Source organism: Mercenaria mercenaria, chromosome 11 (genome assembly GCF_021730395.1).
Source record: "Mercenaria mercenaria strain notata chromosome 11, MADL_Memer_1, whole genome shotgun sequence".
In the NCBI taxonomy this organism is placed as follows: domain Eukaryota; kingdom Metazoa; phylum Mollusca; class Bivalvia; order Venerida; family Veneridae; genus Mercenaria; species Mercenaria mercenaria.
In genome coordinates, this window is record NC_069371.1 from 80,264,662 (window position 1) to 80,279,869 (window position 15,208).

Genomic DNA, 15,208 nt, shown 5'->3' on the forward strand with positions numbered 1-15,208 from the left:
TATCCGTAGAAGTCTGCATAATTGATAAGTTTACGAATATGCACGTTAGCTTTCTAATATAAGCTTTAAATGTATATGTCGCGGGGCTCGTGTTTCCATGGTAACTCATTTTCTCTCATTTTAAAACAACTATGTATAAAAATAGGGGTTTTCGACGGCTTAAGTGGCATTCTGTTAATGACCAACATGGAATATTTGGGAAATATTATAAGCAAAATACCAAGCACTTTACATGGTACCCTATTTTTCTTAAAGTTTACAGTAACCATGGCAACAGAGATGTTTAAAATAGCTTATATCTTGCTTTTTGTCGAAATTTCTTATAAAAAATATTGAATAAGATTATCATTCTAGTTAATGTAGCTTTAAAACATATTATTTCTAACGTAAGTTATATTTTCTTGTTATTTGCATTGATTCAAACAAATTTCACAGCTTAGAATACATACGGCAGTACCCCTCGTCTGGCATTTTTCATGGAAAAATCGTTCAGCATGCTGCTATTATTCTCATGGATATTGTTGAAATGAAAATAAAAAGCCGAAGCTGTGTTTCTTAAATAGACCAGTGTCAACGCTTTTGAATTTTACATTTTGATACATAGGTCACGGGCTTCGTTTCCATGGTAACATCAATTAAATTCAAGGAACCACATTTTTCTACTGAAATTTGAACAATTTTAGATCTTAGTTTTAGTATATAAGTAACAAATTATCAACGGAACCTGAAAAATAGGTATTACCAATCAAACTGCTAGATTTTTTATTTGAAAATGGCCGTAACAAGTAACCTTTCATCCAACTATATTCCAAATAACATTGGTTACCATCATCCATTTTCTTACAATCCGCATAACGTTTCAATTTAACTACATAAAAGAAGCAAGATATTGATGATATTCAGAGCAAAAGATTCATAAAAAATATTTCAGCAAATATTTGTTATTTGAAGATAGTTAAAATAAAGAAAATGCACAGAATTACGTACTTTCAAGATAAAATCTATTAATTTTGCGCGGTAACTGACACGTAACGTCATGACGTCAATGACGTCATTTTAAGGCAACATTGTTTTGAAGCGTTTCTGCGGCAATTGATTCATTATTTCTGCATTATTAAACCATAAAGTATCAGATCGGAGGCAGGTTCATGATTTGTTTTCAGGAGAATGAATATACAAACACATTTAATTTGTCGTAAACGTCGTCGTAAATCGTCACGTTAGCTTCCGGTTGGACATGCGCACATACGAATATGAAGGTAACCTACCTCCTTAATATAACTCCATAAAATCATTTTTCAGTACTTGTCACCTGACTATGTTTGCCGTGAGAAGTCTACAGACTGTGATGTTCCTGAGTTCTGTACAGGAAAGGACGGACAGTGTCCTTCAAACAATTATGCCAAAGATGGACATTCGTGCAACAATAAGACAGGTTATTGTATGGGAGGAATCTGTCCCACACTTGATAAACAGTGCCAGCACATTTGGGGCAACGGTAAATATAAAATTACATTCATCTAGATTTAAATTGTACATTTGTGTGTAGAGACAGGGAAAGTTTCACAAAATGCAATTTTTAGCACATTGATGAGAAAAAAGTCCCATTGTAAATCTTTAGTTTCACAAATTATATACAAAATAAAATCTGACATTGAAATGGCCCTTAACCAATTCAGAAATTAATAACTGCATCTTTTTAGCGGACTGTAGGGAATATTATGAAGAAAAAAGATCAATAAGATTAGCTGTAGAAAACCTTGCATTCAAGCAAAAGTGTCTGTTGGGAAATCAATTAATATATACAAAAAATTTTAAAAAATGCTTAACCAGGGTTTCAGCAGAAGATATCATTAGTTTATTGATATTAACATAATTTTTAGCAAAAAAAAAAGTTTGAAAAATCTAAAGTAACATGAGAAAGTTACACTGTAGGAGTCTCCTTTAGTTCATATTCAGAATTTGAAATTCCTGTGAACAAGAGAAAATTACACTTTAGGAGACTCCTTCAGTTCTTATTCAGAATTTGAAATTCCCATGAAATAGCCATTTAGGTCAAAACTATGAATGTTCATGCCCACGAATTTAACCCTTACCATGCTGGACACGACTGATTCTGCCTTTGTGGCCAATGTAGATCATGATCTGCACTGCTCGCCATTCAGTCAGTATCTGTTTTGGTTTGCACCCCTTTTGACAGATAATGTTACTGTCCAAATTGAAAGATGGACCAGTTCATTATAGAAATTCAGCAGGATAAGGGTTAAGTGATTTTGTATTTTAAGAGTCTGTTAGCAAATCAATGAAGCATAGAAATTAGTTAATTGATAAAGGGAGCACTTGCTATCAATTAAGGAAATGTAACATTTCTATAATAATTTATATGAATTATTTATTTGACATTTTTATAGATGGATATAAGGCCGAGTTACAGTGCTATGAGAGATTTAATCCCACAGGAAATTTCAATGGGCATTGTGGGAAGGATGACAGTACAGGATCATATGCTAAATGTCTGCCAGAGTATGTACACTACTTCTGTTTAATGAATAATGATATGAATTATTACATGACTCCTTCAATAAATCTCTGGTTGATAGTTTGTGCTGTTTACCAGTCTGTAGTCCAACACTAAATTTTGATGGAGTAAAGTCAAAACTTCCGTTTAAGAAATCTTTGAAAATGTATTCATTATGTGTGATGAGACACTTTTGAGTGATTTGCCATCAGTACGAACTGTTTTTGTCACCAAAATGAAAGGTCTATTGTGTATACTCAATTGAGCAGTATAGGCAGATTGTTGTTGTATTCATAAAATCTGTTTTCAGTGATATACAGTGTGGGCTGTTGCATTGTTCCGGGGGAAACAAGATGCCGTTGTTTGGACCTGACAAAGATTCTTCAAAAACTACATTTTCTTCAAATGGCCTGGAATATGAGTGCAAGTAAGTCCTTCTTAATGACAGTTGATTTAAAGATATATCAGATCCAAATTCATGTTTTAAAATATGAATATTTATTACTTCATAGTTTCTATCTAAACATAAAACTGCAACGGAGAATTGATTAAAATAGAGGGACAGCACGCCTGAACACCAGATAAGTTTTAACTGTATTTATGGATCAACTAGTTTTGGTTCTCTATGAACCTTCATTAGGATAATAAAATTAACATGTTTTTGTGTATAAAAGGTACTGTGTGTTATATCTAAAATAGTACACTGTTGTCTGCTGCAGTGGTGCAAGGTAGGTATTTTCATAGTACATATCTAATACATGTATAGTCAAGCTCAGTATAAATATACAATAACTGTAAAAATCTTCCAGATATGAAGTAAAAAATGATGGAGTAAAAATGGGCATTTTATATAAAACTGGTTTTCCTTTCTAGGACAGTACATGGACCATCAACTCTTGATTTACCCAACCTTGGTCTGGTTCTAGATGGTACTAAATGTGGCGATGGACATGTCTGTATGAACAGGAAGTGTGTGGCGCTTAGCAACCTTGACCCATTAAATTGTCCTGGATCTGCCGATGCTGTTTGCTCTAGAAATGGGGTAAATGATTGTAACAGTAGTATTTCTCCTTACACTTTTCTCACTTATTTCATAAACTTCAAGAACCGTCTTGGTAGCAGAGTGGTAGAGCACCTGTTTCAAGTGTGGGAAGTTGTGGGTTCCCATACCAAAGACATGAATCAGTGGTGCAAGTAGCTGCCTTACTAAGGGCTGACCGTTAGTACTACAAGGACTATAGTCAGCCCAGTGCCAGTATTATTTTACTAGGTGGAATATCATGTCATGTGTCAACAGCATAAAAGCAGCAATATAAAGTTGGACATTTCACTCACTGCTGAAAGAAGACACTATCATTTATGCCCCCCTGCAAAGAAGGAGGGTACTATTTTTTGCAGATGTCGGACGTTTGGTCTATAGACCAATTGGTTTCCGCATGGAGATTGGTCATGACCTCTGGATGACCTCTATTGATTTAACTCAAGATATTTTGGGCCTAGGATGACCAAACTTTATAGGGAGGTTGATCATGACTAGCTGATGACCCATATTGACTTTGAGGTCAGTAGGTCAAAGGTCAAGGTCACAGTGACCAAATAATTTCATGTTTTACAAGCTTTTGTATGACTAAAAAATTGTTGTAAAAGAAACTAGACCTGAGCACACATCTCATAAACTATATTTGTACAGATATTGCTTTTAAAGTTAAACTGATTTTAGAATAGTTTTGGAAAAGTAACTTAAACATTCAGTAAAACACCTGTCAGTCAAGGCCACAAGGGGGTGAGTAAAATGGTTACCCAGGTCATTGCACAAACCAGACATAGGAATGTTTCACATTCAGTCGTAACTATTCAAGTTTTATAAACACTAAGTAAACATGTAATGTAAAGTAATTATGTTTCAGGTTTGTACCAAGGATGACATCTGTTTTTGTAACGATGGTTGGGGAGCAGAGGACTGTTCTGAAAAGCTGAACTCAACTCGCAAAATGCTTTCAATAGATATGATCAAAACAACAACAACAACTACCACATCAGCTACTGTAGAAAATGTCAAGGTTATTCCATGGGATGTATTGCACAGTACAGCCATACCAGCATCCACAGAACTTTCGTCTGCTGCAGTGGTGCAAGGTAGGTCCTTTCATGTACCAGCATCCACAGTGTCTTCTGCTGCAGCAGTTGAAAGTAGCAAGACCAGAATATTTTCTGCTGAAGCTGTCGTATTATTCAGTAACTACAGGTGCTTCGAAAATAATCCACTGTTTCACTACAGGCGAATAGGCTCATAAATCAGCTTCACCCAAAAAATAAGCCGCCAACTTTTTTTGGTGAGGACACCATAAATACTGTAAAACTCTCAGTACACCTGGTTAAATTGATAACATAATGTGATGTTTATCACGTATTGTGTAAGTTATTCATATCCGATGGGTGATTAAATCATAGGTGTATTTGTTCGTTAGGCCAGACATAACTTTTTAATGAGTAATTATGTTTAAGCACCAACATCGATGTTTTACTAAAAAGCAAAAATATGACATCCGTATCTGCAGTATTTTTTAAACCGTTACAAGATACATGTACTCAAAAGTGCGCTGGACTCAAAAACAGCCACTCTCAATAATAAGCCACCAAATCCTTCTGAGAATTTAAAATAAGCAGTGGCTTATTTTCGGGATTTCGGGGTAAAACACACAAGTCAGTCCATTCGTATTGCTCTGACGGGACAGACCAACCAAAAATGAATAACTGCCTGAAGTGTATGACTTTTTAATCAGTCTGCCCTATCTGTAAACTTTTACTAGGACAAGAATACTTTGTATAATTTGTTACCGTTATGTTTCAGCAGAGGAATCTGGCTGGTTGAACACCCAGTGGATGATGATTATACTGGCCTCAGTGATTGGTGGTCTGGCCCTCATTCTGGGCCTCTCGTTTGTGTGTTACAGGTAAGCTTTCTAAAATTCCTCCTGTGTTACTTGCACAAAAAAAAATTGAAATAAAAATACAGTCAAACCTACATTAAGCAGCCAGCCAAAGGAGCAACACAATCTGGCTGTTTGAAGCAGGTGGCTGCTTAAGACAAGTTGAAATTAGAACAGAAAGTAAATTTGGGAAGTTAGTTGACTGCTTAATACATGTGACCACTAAGGCAGGTTACACTGCATTTTTAAAACATGAAATATCACATTTACATTCTTTACAGACAACATGACCTTTTCTTAATTTGTGACATGAAGTAATTTTATCAGTGGTAACATTCACCGTACTACAGCTCAAATATTTCTTTTTAACCTTTAGCATGCTAGATAAATTGTCGTCTGCTGGAAATGTCGTCTGCTAAAATTGTAAAGTTCATTCAATTTGCTCCAAAATTGGAAGAAATATTGTCAGAGTAGCAAACAGCTTGGAACCTAATCAGACGCCGATTTAATCGGCGTCTGATCTGGTTCCAAGCTGTTTGCAAAGGCTGTTAAATTCGCCTGCAGCAGGCTAAGGGTTAATTTTCTTAAATGTAATTCTTTTTGCATAGGTTATAAAAGGTATAAATGATACAGTATTATTTCTGTTATTATAGCGAAAATCTGCTCACTCTGGCATCAGAGTTGCCTTTAGCAATTCACAGTTGTCTTTTACTGTTTTCACTATATTTTCATTTGATCGCTTGTAACAATTGTTGTTTTATTGTTTTTGATAAATTATGTCTCTTAAGTTTGAAATTAAATTACTGCCCCAAATACTTCAGAACTAGGCTATAGACTTAACATTAAAATTTTGTTATTGTGTTTTTTGTAGAAGAAGAAGTCCTGTCAAACTGGAGAAGAAGCACAAGAAGAAAAAGTACCCCAAAGATGGGGAAGAAAGCGACATAGAAAGTGCAAATAAACTCATCAGTTTCGGCAACCTGCCTTCATATAAGTAAGTACTGCATGTTATTTCTACATTTTGTGGACTATTAATGGGTAATGTTGGTGGATGACAAGAAGGCCAGTTCTGAAATTACTTTAACAACTTATTTCCAGTGACATGCTAGTGTTAAATTTATCTCCCCAGCATCCGGTCTAGGCCGACACTTCATATGCTTTAAAACCTGCTGTAACTGTCAACATTTCGTATCAGACACCACCTGTTGTGTCAGGTGCATGTTACAGTGGAGATACGAGTTTTTGAAGACTTCTGTTATTTGTCAGATTGTGCATTGTAACCAGCAGTTCTTAACTTTTCCTTCTTTAAAATGCTTATAATTTTCTTACATTGCAGAGATGAAAAGAAGAAAAAGAAGAAGAAAGGTAGAAAAGGAAAGAAGAACAAGAAGGGAGTTAAGTCTGAAGATGACAGTGATTTAGAGTTACCTCCCCCTCCAGTTATAATCTCTGATCCTCGCAGTGCAAGACCAGAAAAAGGAATTTTGAAAGGTGCCTACAATGGTGTAAAATACGCCAATGAAAGGCGGAGCAGTGAATCAAACACAGCCACCTCATCAGGGAGAGATCTGGATAGTGTCGGACCATACGATGAGATTGAAGAAGATACTGAAGCAGGTGAGATACAGGACATCTTTAGTGGAAACTCGGATGAGCCTGAGAAATCCCTTGATGCTTTGGATAATATGATCGAGTCATCCAGTTTTGATTTCATGCTTCCGCCACCTTTTAGTAACATTGGCCTACAAAATAGGTCACCGTCACCACCTAGAAAGTTCACAGGATATGATATTCCTATGACGAATTTAGCTCATGCTCAACGGCCAAACATGTGGAAGACAACATTAACATCACCGCCAAAATCCAGGGTGTTGCGAATGAGAAATTTAGATGAACTGTTACAAACTATTGACCGTAATACGATAGATCTGTCACCATCTCCGGATGACCCTCCAGTACAGATTTCACCATCGACATCGGAGGATGTGAGATCGAGCTCAACGGATGACCGCCACTACCCAGCAAGTAGCCATGATCCACAGAGTCCAAATTCTATAACCAGCGGGAGCACCTGCACAGCATTGAGGCCTTTACTGGGTAGTCAGTGGAGTAAATATGTGCTACATCGTAACAACGGACAAAATGGTGAAAACTTTAATTTCGATGATATTGAGTCACCGTTACCTCATATTAATATACCCCCACCAATGAATCCAATAAATATCAGAAGTATTTTTAATTATGGCCAAAAGAGCATGAACAGAGACAATAATGATACCCCTCTAGGGAGCCAAAATGGTGAATGTAGCTCTAACAATGGAACTGCCAATTCTCGGAATGGGTATGAAAAGAGTTCTGGGTATGGAAGTGAACATGACCCAGAAAGATTTAGTATCGAGGATATTTCTCGGAACCAGTCTCGTTCAGGTTCCGCATCCCCGCCAAATTTCAGTGCTGTTATTAGAACTGGTCCAAATCAGATAAAACTGGTACCAGCTGGAAAATATGGCGGCTACAGTTATAATCCAATGGATAATGATTTACAGAAGTTGTTGGAAGGAGTTCCGAGGATTGATGCAGGGTGCTATGAACGGAGTCCTATCACAGGAAGTCAGGTTGGTCCGATGACTGGCCTTAGCTCAAATACTGAAACTTGCAGCAGTGTGACGTCAGGAACCAGCACACTTGAAACATTGAAAAACTCTGTACCAGACTACTCGTCGTCTGGTCTTAATTCAGAAACAAACACTTTGGTTAACTCTGAATATGAACCTATGGATCTGTCTGCAAACAGTGAAATGAAAAATAGCTTAAACGACTCAAACTTAAACTACTCAAATCTTGAAGATTATTGTGTAGAAGGTAATGAAAATAGTAAACTTGATAAATTACATGAACCATTACCTGTGCTTGCAAATGGACCTTTTCCAAATCCCAAGCCTCTGGGTGACTTTGATGTAGAAAATAAAGGAAGTGGTCCATGTATTGATAGAAGCTTGGAAGAAATTTCACAACTTGACAGTCGAAGAAACCATAAGAAGAACAGGGACTCCCATGATGCTCAGAGACCTTTAAGTCTAGCGATAATGAATAAACCGGATTCTCAGCAAGGTGCTAACGAGACGGATCAGTTAATGATTAATAGATACAGTGCAATTGACTCAGTCCCTGTTGATATTAGTGAATGCTAGAATATATGATTTTGTGAATGTTAGATCTTTGTTAATGTATTCAATTTTGTAAACATTAGAGTTCTAATATTTGTGTTGAATGAATTGTATGTATTTATTGTGTTTGATTCATATCTTTTAGGCAGTTGAAAAAAATTTCTGCCCTGTATTCAGCTTTAAGGAAGTGTGATTTTGAAAAATCTAGATTTCAAGCTTAGAATATTTTTTTTTCAAAACCTTTGAAAAATTTTATTCATCTTTATTGAAAATGGGTAATTATATGAGAAATATTTTGCTTATATTCATGTTTGATTTGCCACATTCAAAGTATGAAAGAAAGGAAGATTTATTTGATGTTGCTTAAAAAGTTCAGTGCTTTCAGAACAAAAAATTTATTCCTCTTTGTTCGTAACATCCAAACAAAAACATAAGAAGTCTGACAGGGTAGCGAAAACTGCATTAAAAGATATGAATCAGACTGTTGGGTGCATCTGAATTTATTTGATTGACATACATGTGCTGTATTTACTCACCTATAAGACGAGTTTTTTCTCCTAAAAAATTAGACCTTATGTGTTGCCTAGTCTTATTAGTGAGTCAGTGTCATTGACCTAAAGTATTAAAGAATCTGTAAAATACTGCCGATTTTGAAGTAATTAAAGAGACTGTCTTATAGAAGGATCATCTTACAGATGGGTAAATATGGTTGTTTATAAAAAATGATAATTATTATATGTAACTGCTAGAGTACACTGCCCAAAGTAATTGTCAGATATAGTGCAATTTATTTTTCTCATTTTCAAAATCATATTGTATTGATAGTAATGTATTAATATAACTAGTGATATTTATTTTTTTTGGCTGTAGAATTGTTGCTTTTGTATAACAATTTATCAGAGGATATTAAATCCCCATCGAATGTGAGATCATTAAATTTCATGGACTTGAAATTTTGTTATTTGGACCAAAAAAGCTATTTTATGGAGGTATGAATTCTTGGATTTTAAATTGTTTAACTTAAAATGAACAGGAATTCTATTTGTTCATTAGGATTTAATTTCATGGATGACACATACGCAAAATCCTCGAAAAGTAGTCCACAAAAATAGTCCCCCATGAATGTTAATGACTTCACAGTATGTAATGCAGTGTAGCTAATTAATGCACAAAACTTCAAACTACATGTCAGTATTCACATTAGTTCCCAATAGTCCTACACTAGGTAAAGTTCATATCAATATAATTAAATATATTTATATCTGCTTCTCAGGAGATGAGGAGATGGAATATATTGCTGTGCACATGTTGGCCAGTCCTTCTGTCTGTGTATTGGTAGACTACCTAATAAGGCTAATTGGTTTCCAATCAATAACTGAAAAGCACTTGAGCCTTTGGCTTTCAAACGTAATAGAATGACAGGCCTTGACACTAACTTTTTAGTGGTGTCCCAGAGGGCCCCCTACAAGTAGAATTTGGTGTCCCTCACTAAGACTTGAGATCCCTCAAGTTTGAAAGGATGAAAAGGTATTAAAATCTACCACTAAATGTTATATCATATTTATTTCTACTTTTGTTTCAAATTACATTCAAATTTCAAATTGAATTTTTACAGGTTCTGTCATGCCCTCAATAGAATTTCTCATTTTTTGGCCCGATAGCGAAAGTCGCGAAAACTGTTTCAAAGCATAGTGGTATATTCTGTTAGAATTAAGAAATCATTGAATGTAATTCAGTATTGAATGCGTACTATTACACTGTCATTATTAAAATAGGTATCCTGGAGGAAAACAAAGCTTTGAATAATTGGTGTCCCTCACTAGAATTTGGGGTCCTCGTGATCCTGGGACACCATTAGTGTCAAGGTCTGAATCATTAGCAGTATTGAGTAGACAAATAACTAATGTTTTAATACTAGGAAAGTTAATTATCAAGGTCACAGTAAACCCGCCCGCTTAGCTCAGTAGGAAGAGCGTTGGTCTACGGATCGCGGGGTCGAGAGTTCGATCCCCGGGCGGGGCGTATGTTCTCCGTGACGATTTGATAAAAGACATTGTGTCTGACATCATTCGTCCTCCACCTCTGGTAATTTATGTGGGGAAGTTGGCAGTTACTTGTGGAGAACAGGTTTGTACTGGTACAGAACCCAGGAACACTGGTTAGGTTAACTGCCCGCCGCTACATGACTGAAATACTGTTGAAAAACGGCGTTAAACCCAAAACAAACAAACAAAAACAAAAGGTCACAGTAACATTTGAGGCTTAAACGGTTTTCAGTCAGTGATTAGTACTTTCATCTAATGGCTGTCAAAAATCATTGAATGCTTGCCTGTAGTTAGAAGTTGACCCCAATACTTATTGTGGTCAAAGGTCAAGGTTGCAGTGACATTGGAACGCAAAATGTTTTCTGGTCAGTAAATGGCAAATGCTTGTTTCTTCAGTCATCAAACTGCATAGGTTGATTTCTGTAGCCAGTAGTTTAAGGCTGCTGTTTGTTTTTATTGCGGACCTTGAAATTAGGTCCAGTTACATGAAGACCTTCAGAAATCAAACTTGGTAGGAAGATTGCCTGATGAAGTAAATGAAGTTGTTTGTTTTGGGGATCATAGGTTATTTTACCAATTACTTGTGTATAAATAACCTTGTGGCTGAAAGTGATATACATGTACTTAGATACCTCTGAAAGGCTGTCATGACAGGCAAATGTTTTTCAAACAGCTTTTATTTGTAGAAATATTTTTCTTTATTTTTTACCGCAGTATTTACTTTTGAGTACAAAATGTAATGTGTTTTTGATACTATTTTTAATTTGATATTTTTAAAGAGTCTGATTATTTATACCTAGAAATATATTTTTTGATTTGCCAGTAGCAGCAGTACTTTTGTTACCATGGAAACACAAACTGTTTCTTTTGTGATTTTAAACCTTGGTACTTGCTCTAGTCTGCTGTATTGCCTTGAGGGGTACCTAAGATCTTCTTCCAAAGTTGCCTGATAGACTTCTACATATGGTCAGAAGAACAATATCCAATGGTCTTACAGGATCACTATGAATTTCAGCTTGATCAAATATACACACCATTAGAAGATGTATAAATTTTGTCATTTTGAAAGATTTTATCACAAGTTACAGTTATCTTCATGACCGGTTAAAACCCTGATTTGATTTGTTATTTTTGCTGATACTGTTTTATAAAAATTGTTAAATGATTTTTCTTGATTAAATTCTTGTTGTTTATGCTTGGTGAAGTTTGTGGTCACAATATCATCCGCATTTTGTTTAAAGAAAATTTTGTTTTGTTCATTATTATTTTTTAATTAAAGATGCATAATTATGTCTCCCACCACACAGTGGTGTGGGAGACATATTGATTTACTCCTGTCCGTGTGTGTGTCTGTCTGTCTGTCACAAAGCTTGTACGCACTCTTAAGTCAAACATTTCTCATCCGATCTTCACCAAACTTGAACAAAATGTGTTTGCCAATAAGTCCTTGGCCAAGTTCGATAACTAGCCAAATTGGCCCAGGCACTTCAGAATTATAGCCCTTGAAACTTGTTTTTGATAAAGCACTCAAAGTCTGATAATGCAGTTGAGGTCTTGGTGCATGGTTGACTCATATACTACTATTCAGAGGATTAGGCAGTTGTGGGAGACATGCGCTTTTCTCAAAAGCATGTCTAGTTTTAATTCTGATTTTGATCTTAAAATCATGATGTGCCATTGTTTTTATGAGATTTACCAAATGCATACTTTTTCCTTTAATTTAAGATCTTCACAATATTTGATCTGGTAAGAGATGTGTTAAAATAGTTTACAGTCATGAGAACTTGACACCCTTCATACTTGCGTCCTAGGTTGATATTATTTTATCTCAATATAACAATTTATCTCTTGTCTATATTTTTATTTTGTAAATTTTAATGACATTTTTATTTTCTGTTTGCTTTACAACTTCAGGTGTCTTTAAAACCACTTTAAAAATTAGTGTTCTTGTCCCCTTAAACATGTTCATAAGTGTTTATAAAAATTTATAGTTTTAAAGATAAATCACGCTTTTATTTTCTTAGGCTAAAACAGACAAATTATTTGTTTTTCGTGTAATTGATGACTTTTCACTAAATTCTCGTTTTTGGAAAATTACCTGAATTATTTTTCTTTTTTGCTTTTTGTATAGATTTTTGGCAAAACTTAGTGTTGTAAGCAGAAAAAAATGAAGTTAAAACAGTTTTTGGTTGTATGATATATGATTACTTATAAATTTAAAAAACATGTTTGTTTTTTTTGCACCCATTGAATATATACTTCCTGCAAAAGAAATCACAACTATAAATTATAATTTATGTAGGATTTAGGTGTCAGTTTTGAGGCAAAAACTTGCAAAAAGCTGTCTTCAAACACACTCTCATATAACTTTTCAGTTATGCATCAAAATATAATGGAACAATTAACTAGACGAAAAGCATATTTAAATGTCACCAAGTTGTGGTGGTAGGGAGTGGTGGAAATTCAACCGTTTGATATTTAACAACATTGTTTATGACCAAAACTTTCTTTTTTTTCTGTCTTACATTTTGAGATCTTTCTTTGTTATAGTAATGAAACCAAAGTTTTACAATATTTTACGCTGTTTTCATATCAGATTAATACTATTGTGGTGTTTTATTGCAAATGTGTACGAGATCTGATAACAGTTTATGTAAATCTAGTCACTTATCATTCATTTTAACAACCATCAAAAATATTTAATTTCATAAAAACATACATGTATAATGGTCTACTTGACATCAATTAAAGTGTACATGGTGGAAGTGTAACATTTTTTAACAGTAAAGCAAAAAGTTATTTACGCAAAAATCATTGTTTTAACTCTTATCATGCTGGATCATGTACGCTGGACAGATTGATTCTGGCTTTGCGACAAGTGTAGATCTTGACCAGCCTGCACGTTTGTGCAGTCTGATCATGACCTGCACTGGTCGCCATTCAGTCAATATCTTTTTGGTATGCACCCCTTTTAACAGTTAATAGTACTGTCCAAATTGAAAGATGGATGAGTCCATTTTAGCAGGGTAAGGGTTAAAGTGTATGATGAGAGAGTTTAATGTGCATGACCAGTACTTACACATGGTCAGGGGATTGTTGGTAATCTTTGTGTGAGAGACTACAGTCTACAAATCATTTTCATATTTTCTATGTACATACTAAAGAGTTCATATTAATTTATTACCTTTCTCTACAACATTTGTCATAAATGATATCCTTGTATGATACTGTAATGTAGTACATACACTATTGAATAAATACAGATTTGAAATGCTTTCACATGATTTATTGTAAGTCTACTATTTTACCTGTGAAAAGCATTTTAGATTTATTACCTATACTTCAGACTATGTATTTTCATGTACATTAAAATATTCAGTATGGAAAATTATTAAAAGTTTATAAATGGTATTTTTTGATAAATTTTCAGTGGTCTTGATAGGTCAATGTTTGAAAATATTTGTGAAATATGAATTAATCTTGTCAACTGCAAATTTTTGAGAGCAGGATGAAAAAATAAGGTAAATCTCTTTGGTATGCTGTAAAAGCTCTCCTGTTCCTAGTTAATTACTTTTAGGATATTTTTGATATGATGTAGGCCAAATGCTGTCTCGTGTTTATATTTAATATTGTGGCCCCAGTTATAATGATTAATGTGTTAGAATTATATGTATAAATATGTGTACAGATTAGCTGGACCTAGCCATATACCAGGTGTTTTATACTGATGGACCCTATTTAACACTTTATATTGTTTCAGTTTGAAAGCAAATGAACTGAAAATGATTAAAGATAACAAGAAATATTGCTAATTTGTGTATTTATTTTCTTACCTTTCTTCATATTCTTCAGAAGATTTATATTTTGCCCACCTATTAATTTATAAACAGGTAACTCACTAGTTTAAGTAAGTGTCAGAAAGAAATAATTCGCAATAAAATTCAGAACGTTACCTAACGACTTGACTCGAAGTAGACAAGACTTTATTGAAGGTTGTTGCATGAAGCATAAAGTTAAACATCTACCGTGTGAATTTAGTAACAAGATACTAACTTTAAAAAAAGGAATTTATAATGAAGTTTACATCTTAATTTGTAATTTTCTGACAGACCGTCGCCTGGCGATGCTATGTAAGGACCGCGCCCCACTTCCTACCAACCACCTACTTTGATACTCGTGGTTGCCATGTCTCACAAATGGCAGTATTACTATTAACTTATTCAGTATTCAAACAAAGGCAGTCACGAAGGTTTTGCGAGCTCCACATAAAAATATCTACTACCGGTACTAGAAGAGCATACTTTGCAGGAAGCACAGTGACCGTGGTATGCAGACGACATCCTGTATACCCAGACGAGAATGCTAATGAGCCAGTGTGTGAGCTGATACAGCTCGGGTTTCACGTATAATTCTCCAGTATCTACTAGTATTTAATTCAGACAATGAAAACTATATCAGATGAACCAGTACCCTAGTGGCCTAGAAAACAAGTGTGCTACAAACCTATTTTATCTTCTTTTTCGTTATTTTGAAATGAATGTTCACGTT

The 15,208-nt window shown here is 34.8% G+C and overlaps 1 protein-coding gene across 3 annotated transcripts in view; it reads left to right on the forward strand.

The window, feature by feature from the left end:
* The window catches only part of LOC123531184 (disintegrin and metalloproteinase domain-containing protein unc-71-like), a 74,385-nt gene extending 59,918 nt beyond the window's left edge, over positions 1 to 14,467 (forward strand). For 2 of the 3 annotated variants that reach the window (XM_053517896.1, XM_053517898.1), the window contains 8 exons: positions 1,303 to 1,498; positions 2,412 to 2,523; positions 2,829 to 2,945; positions 3,392 to 3,560; positions 4,426 to 4,654; positions 5,370 to 5,472; positions 6,320 to 6,442; positions 6,785 to 14,467. In XM_053517896.1, the coding sequence (XP_053373871.1) occupies positions 1,303 to 1,498; positions 2,412 to 2,523; positions 2,829 to 2,945; positions 3,392 to 3,560; positions 4,426 to 4,654; positions 5,370 to 5,472; positions 6,320 to 6,442; positions 6,785 to 8,639 (2,904 nt within the window). In that variant the 3' untranslated portion in view covers positions 8,640 to 14,467. The remainder of the gene's footprint in view (positions 1 to 1,302; positions 1,499 to 2,411; positions 2,524 to 2,828; positions 2,946 to 3,391; positions 3,561 to 4,425; positions 4,655 to 5,369; positions 5,473 to 6,319; positions 6,443 to 6,784) is intronic. The other variant, XM_053517897.1, reaches the window with a different exon arrangement.
* The last annotated feature ends 741 nt before the right edge of the window (positions 14,468 to 15,208 follow it).